A 17943-nucleotide genomic window follows, 5' to 3' on the forward strand; every position below is an offset into this window, starting at 1 on the left:
TGTCTTTAGTCACAGGAACCAATACAGAGGAGGAAAGACCTTTGCAAGGTTGAAGTCGATAATTACCAAGATGAAATAAATCCCATGATTCATGGGGATCCTGATGACCAGAGCAAGACTAGGCTGCAAAAACCAGGATAACCAATAAGCAGGCTAAGCACCAGTATCAAACTGTATTTTAAAGGCTGGGCAATTTAAATGTACTTATTATTTTAGTTTGGACTAACAATTAGATAATGTCCTCACCTGTAAACACTCCTCCAATAATAGCACACACTCCAGTTAGAAAATGTGTAAACGACCTGTAGAAAACAAGACAAATTGCATTAATTCAGATGAAGCTGCCACAGTTTTAACCTGTCAATCTCTAACATATTACTGTAGTATATTCAGCCATTAGGCTAGTCTTTATGTCATGAAGCCAAGGGATGCAACCTGTGTTCACAGGTATGCAAAATATAAACGTCTTTGTTTTTATCCAGTTTATACTTGTATAGAGTTCTTAATTTGTAAAAGAAAGAGTGCTGGTGCCCAAATCTTTCCTCAGAAACCCACCTCTGATTCAATTAAACGTCGGCGAGCTGAATAACAAGCCGCTAGTCTTAAATCCACCTCATGCCTCTTTAATCCACTATCACGCACTCCCTTCCTTTTTATCTCACTCTGCAGATTCCTTCCTCCTGGCTTTGTGGGGCTCTTCCGCCTTTCTCCTTCTCAGTCTTCCCGCTTCATGTATTTTTCCCTCTCTTGCTATCCGTAAAAACCTGATGTGGAAAAGTAAGTGCCTGTGACACCCTACCACCCCCCCACTCAAACGTCGGTTAAAGTTAACCACTGCTTACACACCAAGAACAAAAAGTGTTAAAACAAAGGATTAACTCCGAAGCAGGTTACCTTGGTAAAGCAGAGATGTAGTCTTATGGGCTAGAAAAACACAGTAGTGTAGCTTTTGTAGTGAAATGTGACAAAATCAGACTATGAAGGCAAATTTATGTATTAACGATAAAATGACAAATGTTCGATTGGCACATTTCTCCATAAATCCGCTCAAAAATTCCTCTTTGTAGCTGGACTACATCTTTGTATTTGCTATACATTAAATATAATTTATATTGTGTCCCTTCACGCACTTAAAATGTAAATATAATATGTGGAAACTGATTACACATACCAACATAAGAGTACATTTCTGTCAGTGTGTTTTAAGACCAAGATGTTGATTTTAATGTCAATCCCTGCATCATTGTTCAACTCTGGGAGATTAGGTAGATTGGACACTGAAAGATTAGCACTGCCATTTTCAGAGTTCCACCTCATTAAAAAGGTCAAGTTTGGTGAATGCATCAAGACCCGAGCAGGAATCCTTTTAGGATGGCACTAAATCCTCCCGAAATTAGTCTTGCTTCATATGACGAAGGTTTTCACAGTACAAAGTGAAAATTAAAGTTGAGAACTGTGGGGTATGCCTTGTATTGGCGGGAAGGGCTCGGAGCTGACTGTGCACATCTCGGCAAATTTGGATCTTTCCTTCACTTTTAGTATGTGAAGGGCTAAATGGCAATAATCAAAAGCACTCTGCAACAGAAACATGAAGGACTGATTTTAGAACAGTATCCACATCACACATGTTTTCTTCCACCGTACTGAGGGTAGTCTGTGCAAGACTGTTAGATTCATGGTGGTCTTGTACAAGAATCACTGTCAAAAATGATGGAGGAAGGACCATACTAAATTAAGAAGCTGGTCTGACATCATTCAAGGGATGTCACATCTTCCTGGCTAGTCCTTCCCGGTTCGGGAGCAGGAACTGCATCTTTCCCAACATGAAAAATAAGGCGTGGGAAAGCAAGCACAGGATTGAAGGGCCATGAACCATTTTGTTAACAGATCTCCCGTAGCACATACCACTAAATCATGCCTGTCAATCATGCAGTGGAATGGAAGTATTTTCACTGCAATGGAAGTATTTTCACTGAAATGCCAAGCAATATTGCTTCAGCTACTGATGACATAATGAATCCTTGAGAAATAACTCAGCGGTATAAGTAAAATAAGAAGTACAGGATATACGTTAATCAATTTCTAAATGGATCTGGGAGGTTATGGTTTATTTCATGGGGTTTATATGGACTCAGAGCGGCTGAAGAGCAAACAGCCATATTGACCGGGTGAGCCGGACCCAATTTCTGTTCTGCTGGCCCATTAAAAGGAGATTGAGAAAGAAGTTTCATTGATGGACGGATGGCTGTGACTTGAAGAAAAATGCAAAAAATCTTACATTATATCATGTCAAGAAAACATGCATCAAATGGATTGTAAAATGTATACAACCGTAAACACAAGTGATGCATCTAAGCACACGTTTCTACTGACGACTCAAAAACAGACACACCTAAAGGCAGAATTTGAAAGTACATAAAGGAGAAAAGGAGCAGACATTCCTTATTTTAACATGGTGTCATCTGATATGGGTGATGAAGGATCGTGGGATGAGAATGCAGAGTTTCAAATGGGCTTGCTCATGTAAACCCTTTATTTGTCAATAGTAGCCAAATGTCAGCAGTGTAGTTATTAGTACCATTTGCAATGTGTGGGTTATTTCAGGCTTCGCATTATGAAATAATGTAGCATTTAGTCCTCGTTAATCCAAAATACACTGGAAAAGGGAAGAATCAAACCTTTAAAATATAAATTCAGAAATGTTTCGGACATCCTTAAAGGCTATGCCACATTACAATCTCCGTTTAAAACCTATAAAAGCAGATTTCACGGGTCTCGCAAATAATGCTTTTAAAGACCCAAAATGAGAAAATATAGACAAAAAGAATAACATATAAATAAATATAAAAAGAAAGGGATTTCAGTTCTTATCAAGGGAAAGAAACTGGGAATTCCTGCAGAGCCGCTGCAGCTGGCACCCATTCAACGACACCTCCTCATCACCCTAACGCTGGCCCATTCAGAGCAACTACTCAGTGTCACCAGAATGCTGTAACGATTGAAACTTCTGAATGAAGCAGGTCCGCAAGCGCACCTCAGACAAAGTCCAGTGGATTCTTCCTTCCCTGCCCTTTTTCCACAGCGATCCTCAACCTAGGGTCTCTCCAGATCAATGGAGGCGCTCATTGCAATGAGCCTCCTCTGCATTAGGAACTCTGTTGCGTTCAAGGATCTGCTCCTCCAGCATTAAGTGCTCAGGCAACCAGGCATCATAAAAGTCCGTTGTCATTTTGTTGCTAGTGCTGGGAGAGGGTTCTGCTTCTTTGCTGATTGCCTGAGTCATGCTGGGTCAATCAGCCCAAAACGCCAGCAGGTTGCTGCTAGGCATTTCACCACAACTTATGAGAAACGGAGAATTAATTACACATTTTCAGGTTTCCTCAGGGACGAGTTATTACAGTTTGGGTGTGAATGACCAATACATACTCTAATAAATTAATCCTGGCCTTAGACTTCATACCTTTTAATCTTGCATTCTCGTTTATGTGCCTGCGCTTTCTCTTGGTGTCTGCATCTTTAAAGCATATATACTTACAAAGGACTTAAACGTTTAGGCTAATCGAAATCTTTAAGATGTGTTAGCAAATTAATCCTTCATATCTTTAGTCAGCATTCAGGTATGATATAGGTTCTATAAAAATTCAGCATTTATTCTTTGGCACTTTTGGCACTACCAGTTCCCAACAGTCTATTTGGGGGCACCATATAACTGTCAAAAACCTATATTAGATCACTATTGTCTTATAGGCCGTTGTAGGATGTGTTTGCTATTAATATACTGTAACATGCGCAGTGGGCTGATGAAAAGGTGGACTCACCAGTGGTATTATTATGTAACCTCCAAGGGTTCAAAAGGTTTGTTCATTAACCTACAATGTGCTGTGGAAGTCGGTATTACAATATAGACATTCCATCAAGATGCTGCTGTTAAGATTAAAGTTTCCAACCAAAACTACTGGGACCTCATTCCTAGAAGTATTTTAGCTAGTGTATCTCCCAAGAAATTAGGGTAATTCGAGTTAAGACTACAGAAATTCTGAAAACTGTATAGTGAGCAATTTCCACAAACGACTGGACACGTTCATGGTCTGTGTGTGATACGTTTTTCTGAAAAATTATCAGCTGAACATTGCATGCAAATTTATTTTCACCACAACACTTCATACAACTGAGGAGAAATGCTAACCTTTCTTTCAATATTTCAAAATTAAACTTATTTTAATTGTACTTTGATGACTTAAAAGAGAGAGAAAGTGTGTTATTTTTTAAGATAAGTTTTACCATCAAATGAGGTTACAATGATTAATAATTAGATATTGCAGAATAGAACAATGCATACAATATCACAAGGAGAGAGGAGCAAACATATTATCGCACAAGATGTTCACCTATATAACAATAATAAATATGTAAACATAAAATTATAACTGCAGAATCATGTAAGAAATTTTGCAACCCACGTACTCCTTAAGGCCCTCATGACTGAATGGATGGAACAGCACACAGTAGGGGTCATTATGACCCCAGCGGTGAGTGTTAATGTGATGGTAGTACTGCCAACAGGCTGGCGGTACATGCCACCACATTATGAGAATGGTAAGTTGGCTGCAGCCAACCCACCAGTTCTCCACTCATAGCGCCATGGCGGTATCAGCCGCCAGGCCGCAGATCTCAATCTCCAGCCCAGCAGCCGGCACAGTACCACCGGCGGCAGTATGAGCCTGCCTAACACCATGGTTTTCGTGGCATTAGCAATGCCACAAAAACCATGGCGGTAGGACCTACCAGTGACAGGGAATACCTTCCCTGTCACCGGTAGGCGGCTCTCCCACCCCCCAACACACACCTGACACCCTCCACACCCCCTCCATCCAAAGCCCCGCCCCCACCCCCATACACACACTAACCCCCCACCCCGACAATCACATACACCCCCACCCAGATCCAAACACATCCTCTCACTCACCCCCCAATTCCCATACACGCACACACCCACTGACACGCACCACGCAAACACTCAATCACTCTCACTGGCATACATGCATTCTTCCAGACATGCTCGCACACATTCTTACACACAATCACACTGACATGCAGACACGCACTCACTTCACCATTCTTTCACGCATTCACTCACATGCATACATCCACGCAAACAGCACACGAAGTCACACACACACACACACATTCATGCACACACTCAGACACATACACAACACCCCTCACACTCCCTCCACTGTCGGAAGCCCGACTTACTTTTGTCGATGAGGACTTCTGGCAGGGAAGGGGCACTGCTACCGCCAGCAGTGCCCCGCCAGCAGAACACCGCCAGTCCGTGTTACTTGTCATAATACGGCTGGAGGTGTTCTACTGGTGTGGCGGTGCAGGTGGTAGCAGTGCCACCTTACCACCGTCCACCACCATGTACACTGCTGGATTTCCACCCTTTTTTTTGTGGCGGAAGTCCGGCAGTGCTCATAATATGGCGGACAGATGGTAGCCACGGTGGCGGTATTTTGGAGGCCGTCACCGTGGCGGCAGGTGGTTTTTACCGCCAAAGTCAAAATGACCACCAATGTAATCTGTGAATCTTAACAATACTAAGAGCTATTTTGTCACAGCTTTTTCTAGGAGCAATTTTGTCTTTCTCCAGGCTTAGGAGAGATTTACACGTGTAAAGAGAGTAAAGCGCAGTTACATACAAAAGAGTTTTGCTAGCCATATTTTTCTTTGTGTGTATAATGTAATTCACATCTAAGACTGGAATAAGACACCACACCTCTTAGAACATGATTTGTGAATCAGGTCCCAAAAGTGGACTATTCATTGAAAGGAGCATCAATTCCATAATAATTGAAAACTGTACAAGTGTTAAACAAATTCATTAATATAACATATTAGTATATGCTATGTACCTACTCAGCCCTTTTATTATATCACCAAGCCACGATGGAGCCTCCTTCAAAAAATTAGAAGTTTACTCATTTGTTAATTTTGGAAGATCTACTGCTGCAGAGTATGCACATTCAAGGAAGGTTAATGATCTAACTAGGATTTCAAAGGATTTACAAATGCATATGTTTGAGATTTTCTTCTCAGACAGATCAAACTGGCGATATTTGTCCTCTTAGTTTGGGATGGGTCAAAGTTTGACATATAACGGATTTGTCACAGACATTTTGTTGTATCTAGATCTTTGCGCCATTAGATATGAAGCATGCAAGATTTAAAATTGGTGTGGGTGATGATACCTTAAGATTTGTATAACCATGTGCCACACTATTTGTATTGCGATCCTTCATGAGAGAATTGCATGAAATGGTTCAATGTTTAGTGACACAGGGGGTCGTGACCAAGATGGCAGACACGTAAGGTGTGTTCCTCGATCCCTCTACCCTGTCGCCGGCAGAATGAGGCTCTTCCCCCAAGTTGAAACAAGTTAATGGTCCCAAAATGCCTGCGAGTAACCCAGGAAAGAGAGAGGATTGATGCCCGGGGCCCAAGTGAGCGACGAGGGAAAGGATTGACCCCGCTGCCAAGTGACTGCTGAGGGGCTGGGCCAAAACTTCCTCCTCTGCCGGCCTAGGTGAGGCAGACCTCGTTCTGTGTCCTGGTAGCCAGAGGAGGGGCGGCACCAGTTGAGTTCTCAGGGCGCCTCATCAGTTGCGGAGGTTGGAGGAGACACATGGAGCTCACTATCTGGGAGGAGGGACGGAGGTGCAAGAGCTGGCCTAGGCCTCACAGCAGACAGTGGTCCTGGCAGCTGCTCAGCTCTACAATACCAGCAAGAGGCAGGCCAGACCCTGGGCAGTGGCGTTTTCCCCAACATCTGCTCACTTGCACACAATAAGCGGCAGTTGGCGCTGGGAGTTGGGGGGAGCAGGGCTACGGAGTGGTTTGAAGAAGCCAGAGGGACAACAGGTAACACTGCATTTTGGGCCTGGGGCTGGTTTTCCCCCAGAGCCAAGAACCCCTTATCTGCCCCAACATCGAATGGACGGCGCAGATATTAACACAGCACATAGACCCCAGTACCTGGGGCCTCAGATACTTCTTTTGCTAATGGACACTCTTCAACCACTGCAGGTAGGCAGCGGCCTACTGCATAATGGGCCTCCTCCTGAGAAGCCTGGATCTTCCCCACCGTGGTTGCTCAGGCAGTGGCACGCCACTCTTCTGGCACCAAGCCAACTAAGGAGTACATAGCAGGCCTAGAACTGAAGAGGCAATTCACGTAGCACACTCAAGACATTACAGGCATTAACAGCAAGCAGAGCCTTACCGTGCATAGATGAAGACTCTTACTCGACATAAGGTATCGACTGGGGATGGGCTTGGCATCAAACAGTGGGAGGGTTACAGCTTGACAAGCCCCAAAGCTTGATACCGGGATCGACTGTGCAAGTGACGCATCTGAGAAGACGCACGCTGTAACGTTACTTCTGGCTGCATAGAGTGTTCGTCTTTACAGCAAAGTGCACATCAAATACTCAGCTCCAGTGGTGGCTCTCACCAGGGACAGCGGAGAGCACCTGGACCCCAGCCTCCTCCAGTCAAGCAGCTAGGACTCCGGAGGAGAGGTAAAACATGGCAAATGCCTACACTAAAAAAAGACCGTACTCTTAAAGAAATGCTGTAGAAATCAACCTGCAAATGACTTCCACCGGCGGGCCAGGAGGTGCAGACAGAAGGAGAGGAAGCCGAGGGCCCAGTGACACATGCCTTCTTAGAGGTGCTGTTTGCTTCCCTGAAGGATGACCTCCAGATGGTCAAAAGGGACCTCTCCCAAGAGCAGAAGTCAGTGCGTCAAGATGTCATTGACCTAGGAGAAAGATTATTGCACTTGGAAAACCATGAGATTAGCAGGGAGGAGAAGGTTGAGCAGCTCCAGCAAGAAGTAATCCAACTGAAGGAACAGTACATAGACCTACAAGCCCACACCGAGGATTTTGAAAACAGTTTTAGGTGCGATAACATACAAATAAGAGAAGCGCCAACTGCAGCAGAGGAGGGTAACATCGAAGCCTACGTGCAGGCACTGTTTGCCCAAATACTGGAATCCCCGCGGACTCATCCATACAGCTGGACCGAGTGCAAAAGATGGGCCTCTCCTGCTCTGAGAACCATTGCCCAGTTGATATTTTGGCTTGTGTCCATGATTTCTAGGTGAAGGAACACATCCTGAGAAAGGCAAGAGAACACCCCCCCCTTCGGTTCAAAGGGCACACTCTGATGCTCTATCAAGAACTTTCAGCATTGACTTTGCAAAAGCGAAAATACTTCTGCCCAGTAACCTCCTTTCTTTGTGAGACTGACATCTTGTACGCATGGGGGCACCTATTCCATCTTATCTTCCGATGGGAAGAGAACTTTCACCAACTCCGCTCTTTAAGTGCTGCCTGTAAATTGCTGGGGATTGACTGAGATACAGACATAACCGTTCCAACCAGTGCTAGAGAGGATAGCTTCGAAAAGATTCAGATCAGTATGCAGCACAACCTTGTCCAGGGCTTTGTGTCCTGATCGGCACACCATCACACAGGAAAGAAGAGACGTCTTAGAGACTCTTTCGAGGGACCAGGACAAATAATAAATGACGCAGCAAAGAAGCTAAGGGCCCAAATTCACAGCATGAAGAGACTGGATTAGGGGAGCAAAGGAGGGGTGTGTGTGTGTGAGTGCGGAGTGGGGGACGACCGCGCCAGAATCTAGACATTGTGAAGAGGAGGCACGCCATAGACCTCTGCAACCAAGCTTCCTCTGGGATGCCTATGGCTCGGACTGGATCTCTTGTCATATCAGTACATTATCAGAACCAACCGATTACAGAATCACTGAAGTTAGCTGTATCGATTTGACACCTCACACAATACCCTACGGATCCCTACGCTTAATGTCAAAGGGCTAAACAACCTTGTTAAAAGGCGGGCCATCCTTACATACTTAGTCAAGGGTAGATATATGCCTCCTCCAGGAAACACACTTAGTAGCAAAGGACTGGCACTGCATGAAGCCTCAGTCCTTTCCCCAACAATTTTTCTTTTCTCTTCACCACCAACTCAAACTGCAGGAGTTGCTATACTAATCTCTCGCTCATTCAGGGCTAATATAGGCACCAAACATTAAAAAAAATCAGAGAAAGACTCCTATTGTATCACATACAGATCGGGGCCACGCTTTTGTCCTAGGCACAACATATGCCCCTAATGAGGACCAGGACAGTTTTCTCCGCATATCAGTGGGAAAGGTGATGGCGTCAGGGGACAGGCTGGAGCTCCTCGGAGGATGGGGGGTTGGTATCAATACAGTCTTCTGTAATGAGAAAGACCGCTCTGCGCACAGAATTATCCAAAGAGGGAGTCCAATGGCTACACGAACTGGGGTTTAAGGTTGAATGGAGGGAGTACAACCCCGATATTAAGAACTACACCCTCTATTCACATGCCCACAAAACATATGCACGTTTAGATTACATTCTAGGGACGAAGGATGTGCAAGACCTTGTCACATTAATAGATATTGAACCACGCTCCCGGTCAGACCACTCCACTGTAATAGTGGACTTAATATTGCCCTCACGAGGCATACACACCAACCATGGTGAATGCGAGACACCCTATTGCCTGAAGTAATACAGCAAATAACTAAGGCAATATAAAACTTTTTAGAAATCATTGACACACCTGATATCCCCATCTCACTACTATGGGAGACACTAAAGGCATTAATAAAAGTGAAGTATATAGCCATATCTGTGGCAGATGATAAAATGCGAAAGGATCAGAAAGAGGAGCTGCAGCAACAGGTCAGGCAAATAAATCACTGGACTGGCGCTCCCAGAATATGGCAGCAACCAGAGTTGGCCAGGAAGCAACTCGTGGGCCTGGACATAGATAAGGCCGAATACTCATTACTGCGTCTCAGAAACTCTTTACACAGGGGGGCGACAAATGTGGGTGACTGCTGGCCAACGGATTTCGAGCCCGAAGGCAGGCAGCTAGGGTGGACTCCTTGGTATCAGCAGGCAGGGTAGAGATTGCGTACAGCTTAAGAATTTCAGGACTTCTATAAAAAACTGTACAAGGCCCAAACTTTTCCTATAGGGAACCCAGAATCATATATTTAGGGTCCACACAGGGCCAGACTCACCAAAGAACCGGCAGAGGAGCTGGACCGACCAATCTGAATAGAGGAAGTGATATCAGCGATTGTAAGGTAGCAGGTTCATAAATCCAGAGGGCTGGATGGGTTCCCATCACTATTCTATAAACCTTCCTGCACAACACTGGCCCAGTTATTGACAAGATTGTTCAACTCGATAAAGGGCAACAATATGGTCCCACCTTCCATGAAGGAAGCTTTGGTTATAGTGATCCCCAAGCTCGGGAAAGACAAGACGAGGTGGGGGTCCTACAGACCCATTTCCCTCCTCCATGCAGATGCTAAGCTCTTCACAAGCATCATGGCCGCCCAACTGAACCCACTTATCCCAGGACTAATCGCCCCATATCAGGCAGGATTCATCCCACACAGGCAATGAAGTGACCACAATAAGAGAATACTACACCTAACAGACAAGGTCCCTTGCTCTAAACATCACATTATGCTCCTGATTATTGACGCCAAAAAGGCGTTCAACTGTGTCCATTGGCCCTACCTCGAGGTGGCACTCAAGCATTGGGGGTTCAAGGCGTACTTCTGCACATGGATTCTAAGTAACTATGGCTCCGCAAAGGCGACCATTGGAGTCAATGGTCAGACATCTACCCTATTCTCCACCTGCAGAAGGACGAGGCAAGGGAGCCCTTTATCACCTAAATTGTTCACATTATATATAGAGCCCTTTGCCTAGAAAGTACGCAACAACCCAAACATCACCGGTGTCAATTTCAGAGAGGAAGATCATACCATTAGCCTATATGCAGATGATATAATAACTGCATCTTAGAACCCTCCTGGCATTCTTAACTGAGGTAGAATCATTCAGGGAGGCAGCGGGCTTCCGGATCAATGTCCAGAAGGCACAAGCACTGAACCTTACACTCCCTTCAGCCGCAAAAGAGCACCTTTCCAGTAGATACCCCATACAATGGGATAAAACCTCTATTCCACACATAGACATACAGCTGGCCTTGAATGCAGCTGTCACCATGACCCTTAACTACAAGACCCTACTCCAGCGGGTTGGCAAGGACCTCACACAATCACACCTCTACTATCTCTCATGGCTGGGCCAAGTCAAAGCTATAAAAATGACAGTGCTGCCGAGGATACTTTTTCTCTTCCAGACCCTCCCGGACAGATCTGCCTGTGGGGATGATCAGTAAGTTGCAAAATTATTTCCATGGATTTGCATGGGCTGATGGACGTCTGCGTATAGGTAAGGAGTTGAGTTACAGATTGCATGCAGAAGCGGGGCCGGGTTTTCCTAATCTCCAGTGCTATCAGGCAGCTCAACTCCACTTTCTGGCGGAATGATCAAGATTGGAATCAGAGAATCCTTGGTTGTTCATGGATCGTGCCATTGCGAGGATACATTTGTGGAAGGTACCATTCCTGAAGTGCCTATTGCGGGCTTGGGGACTATAGGCTTCGCAGGTCACAAGGTCTGGGACTTGGTGGCCACCTTGAAGGGTATCTCACTGTTCCCTTCTCCGATAATGTCCATAATAGGTAATGCCAAATTCTCCCCTGATCTTGACCACAAGGCGTTCCACCTGTGGCAAGAGGCTGGCTGCAAGTCAACTGGTCATGTTTCCAATGAAGAAGTTATTACCTTTGAACTACAGAGGGGGGAATACTCTTTTCTGGAGACCGAAAAAGACTGCAGTACCTGCAGATTAGACACTGGCTCATGAACCCCACCATTCGGGCAGGAGCCTTCAGACCCCTGACAGCATTCAAGAAGTGTTTGGTTACCAAACCAGACGACATTCACCTGGCTTCCGAGATATATAGCATCCTTACGCACCCTGCCTTACTGACTAAAACCCTAGGTCAAAAGCACTGGGTACTCGAGATTGTCCGACATCTTTCCACAGAATGGAAAGAGGTATACTATAGGGTCCGTCACACACTGACAGGGATAGCCGGAAAGATCACTACATATTGGTATTTGACACCCTTCGGACTACAAAAGTGAACCCTACATGCAATCCAGAGTGCTGGAGACATTGCGGGTCAGCAGGCACACTACTCCATATAGTTAGGGACTGCCCAAGACTAGCACAATTCTGTAAGGAGGTCCTAAATGACAGAAATTATTATTATTATTTTTTTATAAAGAAATTTTATTGATTTTGCATGAAAACAGTGATGAATACAAATTAACATGATGCCAACGGTGGTCGAATCCTAGGTCCCCCCCACACCTTGTTGATAAATATAATATACAATCTAGAAACCTAAAAGCCTGCCGTGCCCTCCCACCTCCCCCATATCTTGTTATGTTTATTCAAGCAACCTCTGGCCTCATATATAAGTTTCTCTCGCTGCGCACACCAATCCACCCCCGTCTCCATTTAGTCAGTGTCGATGCATTCTTGGCCTTCCATTCTGCCATTATATCCCTCTTGGCCACCAGGCATGCCACCCCTAAAAAGGTCCGGTCTGATCTTCGCAGCCCAATGTCACCCATGACCCCCAGGAGGAGGGGCACTGGCAACCTCTCCACCTCCTCTTGTAAGACCCCAGAAATCTCCTGCACAACCGCACCCCAGTAAGCCGCTATTATCGGGCAGGCCCATACCATGTGGAAGAAGTCAGCTGTGGGGCTCCCACAACGTGGGCATTCCGCTGAGGAGCGGAGGTCCGCTCTGTGTAGTTTGTCGGGCGTGAGATATGCGGCATGCAGAAAGTAGGTTTGTATTAATCGGAGGCGAGTGGACATCAGTGCTTCTGTCCAGTCCATGTCCTCCATGGGACCCACCCAATCCTCCCACCTCTGGCGAAGTCCTCCCGGGGGCCCGCCGCGACGGTAGATAGGGTGCAATATATCTGGGAAACCCCTCCTCTGCCCAGGTTTCCCATCAGAGCCTTGGCTTCCATGGGACTATGCTCGGGTATGGTGTCCCCTGCCTGTACGTGGACTAGTAGGGCATGACGCAACTGAAGATACCGGTGGAACTGTGTCTTGTTCAAAGCGTATTGTTTCTGGAGGTCCTGAAAGGACCGCATATGTGACCCTTCCCAGATATCACCCAGAGTGGAGATACCTATGTTGTCCCAGTTCTGAAAGCCCTCCAGGCCTGCCACATGTACCAGCTGCCTCCCGTGCCATAGCGGGGTCTGTTGGGTAAGACGTCCCCACCACCCCGTCACTTTCTGAGCCGTCCGCCATCCCTGTAGTACCACTTTGGTCACGTCTGGGGTATCTCGGGGGATCGGATTCCCATATAGGGCGCTGAAGATCCGTGGGTAGCCCATTGTCTGTAGTTCTAGTTGGTATGCGGGGTCTGACCATCCTCCTCCCACCCAGTCATTAATTACGAGTGTATGCATCGCTAGATAGTAGTATTGGATATTGGACATGCCCAAGCCCCCGTCGTATATGTCCCTCTGACATGTTCTAAGCGACAATCGTGCGCGAGTTCCACCCCATATGAATTGGCGCGCTAAGGAGTCCATCTCCCTGAACCATTTCGTGGGGACGGGAAGTGGGAAGTTCTGCAGGAGGTATAGGAGCCTGGGGAGGATCATCATCTTGAACAGCGCTATTCTGCCAAGTAGATTCAGGGGAAGCACCTTCCAGCGCAGGAGGTCGAACTTGATTTTCTTTGTTAGTGGCGTGATATTCAGTTCCCACGCTAACTCAGGAAGAAGTGAAATATGTATTCCTAGGTATTTGAAGCTGTTTCTCCGAACAGGGATGTTTTGTTGCCAGTCTATACAGTCGCGGGAGCGGTGTAGGGGAATTAGCAGGGACTTGGCCGGGTTCAGGATTAGTCCTGAGGCTTCTGCGAAAAGTCTCAGGATCTCTAGGACGCGTGGGCCGCTTTTGGGTGGGTTAGAGATATACAGGAGAACATCGTCTGCGTATAATGCCACTCGGTCCTCCAAACCGACGGGCCAGTGCCAGCCCTCAATCAGTGGGTCACTTCTCAGTAGTATCGCCAAGGGTTCTATTACTAGCGCAAAAAGTAGAGGGGATAACGGGCATCCCTGTCGAGTTCCACGGCCAATGGGGAACGGGTCGGAGACTACTCCGTTCACCCGGACTCGGGCAGTTGGGTTAGAGTATAGGAGTTTCACTAGTCCTCGGAATCTAGGTCCGAGCCCATTTTTATGCAGGACCTGTTTGAGGTAAGACCAATCCACTGTGTCAAAGGCCTTTTCAAAATCAAGTAGAAGTAGTGCCAAGTATTTGTGTGCGCCAGCGCCAGATGTAACCGCCTGATGCAGTGCCTAGTACTACGGGAAGGCATGAAGCCACATTGGTCAGGGTGAACCAGAGTGGGCATTACCTCCTTTAGTCTGGAGGCAAGGATCGAGGAGAGTACCTTAATTTCAACATTTAGGAGTGAGATGGGCCGGTACGCTGAGCAGTGTCGTAATGGGGGCTGGGTTTTGGGGATCACCACAATTGTCGCTTGATCAATCTCAGTGGGGAAGCGGCCTTGGTTTTCAGCCTCATGGTACATGTTAAGTAGGTGGGGACCCAGGATGTCACTGCATTTACTATATAGTTCTGCTGGGAAGCCGTCTGGGCCTGGGGTTTTGCCCGTTGCCAGGCTGGCTATTGCACTGCTGATCTCTGCAAGGCTAATGGCCTCCTCCAGTCTATTTCTCGCCTCTGGGGACACCCTAGGAAGGGTAATATCTTTTAGTAGTGGGGTCTCTCTCTCAATGGCGGGGCGCGGGTGTTTGGCATATAGACGCGTATAGTAGGAGGCGAAACTATGTGCAATTTCTGCAGATGTTTTAACAAGGGAGCCCGAGTCCTCTAGGATCTCGGGTATAATTCTGATTCCTGAGCTCCTGCGTGTAATCTTTATCCTGTAGGTGCCAAGCGTTCAGGCGCCACATAGGCCGCCTGGTGAGGTCTACTCCGCCTAGTCGGATACGTACTGGCGCATGATCTGAGACCCCTCGAGGGAGAATCTCTGCCCCCGCGACGTTTAAGAAGTCCAGGGCGGGCATAAACACAAGATCTATTCTGGATTGCGTCTGGTTGGCAACCGACGTGTGCGTGTACTGGCGCTCTCTGGGGTGCCAGGTGCGCCACACCTCACACAGGCCGAGGCTCTCCGCCCAATTGCTTAGGGTTGAAGCCCTCTTAGATCTATTGGTGGTGATTTCCCCAGATACGTCCAGAGTTGGGGCAAGAACCGCGTTGAAGTCGCCTCCCAGTAGGGTGGTCCCTTGGGGAAGTCCTGAAGTCACTCAGTGGAGCGAAAGTAGGAAGGCGTCAAGCCCCGCTGGAGGAGCATAGGCGCATACAAGGTTTAATGGGTGCCCCTGAAGAGTCCCTGTGACTACTACGAATCTACCCTGTGGGTCGGACTGCGTGGCTGTGATCACCATGGGTAAAGATCGGTGGAGTAGGATGGCCACCCCTCTAGAGCCTCTGGAGAATCCTGCGTGATATACTCTATCATATCCTCCTCGCGCGAGCATAGGGCATCTGGACCCAAGGAGGTGGGTCTCCTGGAGGAGGACCACGGAGGGGGAATATCTACGGAGAGTGTGGAATACTGCTGATCTCTTGATCTTATCTAATAGGCCATTTACATTCTAGGAAAGGACTTGGGTCATCGAGGGCCAAGCGTGAGGTGTGCAGGTGTTATGCAAGGTTTGGTGTGCGGGTGCAGACCTAGGGACGACCATTTCAAACAATTTGGTGAAATCTTAAAATTACAAACCAGGCTGACTAACTCGTAGCCCTTTAAACCCAAATCAAACTCCCCCCCCCAGGATGCCCCCCCTCCCCATACTCCCACCCCGGAAGCATCTGTCGCCCAAAAACCCAACCAGAACCAGACAGCCAGCATAGCTGTCGTTGGGGTGGAGTGGTGGACCCCTCCTTTCTTTCGGATCAGTTGCAATTAGCGGTCACAAATCGAGCATTCGACACCATACTTTAGAAAGTCTCCGGTGTCGTCAATGGCAGTCCCACCGGGGTCTGCCCGAGCATATCAAGCGCGGCCAGTCTCCCCCCACATCCAACGAGGGGGCTGCACCTGTCCCGTCAGCCGAGCACCGGAGATTGACTTAGGCGACCGTCTTCTGCCGCTTGGGCCGGTGTCTGAGGCCCCGGAAGAGCGTCTGTTGTGTTCTCAGTCTGTGGGCCTGAGTCTTGGGCCGCCTCACCGTCCGCAGGACTGTTCAGGTCTTTCCGCCTACCTCTCCGGGATCTGGTGCGCCGCCGGCTCCTCCGGGGCCCCTCTGAAGAGGAGGGTTCGATACAAGGGGTTTTCCCGGTAGCCCCTGGGTGACCTCTTCGGGCCCTGATGCCCTCCTCCGTCAGCCAGTCCCACGCCTCCTCAGGTGATTCGAAGAAGTATGCTTTCCCAGCCATGAGAACTTTGAGGCGTGCAGGGAAGAGGAGCATGTACGAAAGTTGCATTGCCCTGAGTTTTTGTTTGACAAGCTCATACGACCTGCGGCGGGTTTGGACCTCTCTGGTGTAGTCCGGAAAAATTAGGATTTTGTGATTTTCCCATTGAAGATCTTCCAACCTCCTCGCTTTTTTAAGGATATTGTCTCTGTCCTTAAAATTAAGAAATCGAGTGATCATTGGGCGATTCGGGCCGCCCGGAGGGGGGCGAGGTGCGAGCGCCCTGTGGGCTCGTTCAACTGCGAACAGGGGCGAGAGAGATTGGTCCGGCATCCACATTTTGATCCATCTCTCTAGGAACTCGTAGGCCTTGTCATCCTCTATACCCTCGGGGAAGCCGATAAAGCGTAAGTTGTTGCGTCTTGCCCGGTTTTCAGCATCCTCTGCCCGGCGGTGAAGCTCATTGGTTCGGGTCTGTAGCTGGGCCACCTTGGTTTTGAGGTCAGACAAATCGCTATCATTCTGAGAGACTCGGGATTCCACCTCAGTGATTCGGTTTACTGCATTTCTAAGGTCTTGTCTGATGAGGCCCATATCCACGCATACTTCTCCGATTTTGGTTTCTACGGCTACCTGCGATGATTGGATAGCTTGGAGAATGGCGCTCACTCCGTCTGGGGTCGGACCCCCACTGGCTGTGTCTCCCCCTCCCCGTTGGCCCGTCGTCGTCGTGAACTGATCGATTTTTTGTTGGGAGGGTGGAGGCTGTTTGTTCATCTTGTCCTTTCCCATCGTGGCGCCCGGAGTGGGGGCCGAGTGTGTCACACTCTCCGTATTATGTTTTCAAGCCCAGGTTTTCAGTTTGGTTTCAGGTGTCTTGGACCAGGGAAGGTATCGCCGCGCTGCTCCGCGCAGGGACGGTGGGGTGTCACTGTCTCAGGGGCGTCCTCCGGACTTTTTTACTCTTTCTTGGGCCCTGTGGAGGCATCTCTTGCCGGTACCGTTGAAAGACCTGGTCGTTGGCTCCCATCCGGTAGCGCCCCTCCTCGCACCCTCTGCTTAGATGGGAGGGACTCGCTATAGATCCGGGCCCAAGTTCCCTCACACCTAGGATCTGGTATTTCAGTGGAGGGTCCCGTCTCGCCACACGTTGGCCTCTGATTCCCCGATCTGTCTCGACAAGGATCAATTGTCTATAATTCGAGGCCTTAAATTTCAGACTGTTCTGGGATGTGTTCCTCCACTTCTCGGATCCTGGTCTGCTCCCAGCTCTTGTAATGGGCCTTGGAGAACTCCCTATGGGTGAAGACTCGAGTGGGAGCCGGAGGCGGGCCTCTGCGTGTCCCCTTCACTGCGACAACGACAGAAGAGGGGGGTATCACAACTCGTCGACCCCCTCTCCTTCCTCCTCCTCCTCCTCCTCTCCTGGGCCCCTGAAATGTGTCTTC

At 47.9% G+C, this 17943-nt stretch overlaps 1 protein-coding gene across 3 annotated transcripts in view; it reads right to left on the minus strand.

The window, feature by feature from the left end:
- ERGIC3 (ERGIC and golgi 3) overlaps positions 1-17943 on the minus strand; it is a 446879-nt gene that overhangs the window by 41205 nt on the left and 387731 nt on the right. For all 3 annotated transcript variants that reach the window (XM_069243844.1, XM_069243842.1, XM_069243843.1), the window contains one exon: positions 247-302. In XM_069243844.1, the coding sequence (XP_069099945.1) occupies positions 247-302 (56 nt within the window). The remainder of the gene's footprint in view (positions 1-246; positions 303-17943) is intronic.

The sequence above is a fragment of the Pleurodeles waltl genome, chromosome 7 (assembly GCF_031143425.1).
Source record: "Pleurodeles waltl isolate 20211129_DDA chromosome 7, aPleWal1.hap1.20221129, whole genome shotgun sequence".
Lineage (NCBI taxonomy): Eukaryota > Metazoa > Chordata > Amphibia > Caudata > Salamandridae > Pleurodeles > Pleurodeles waltl.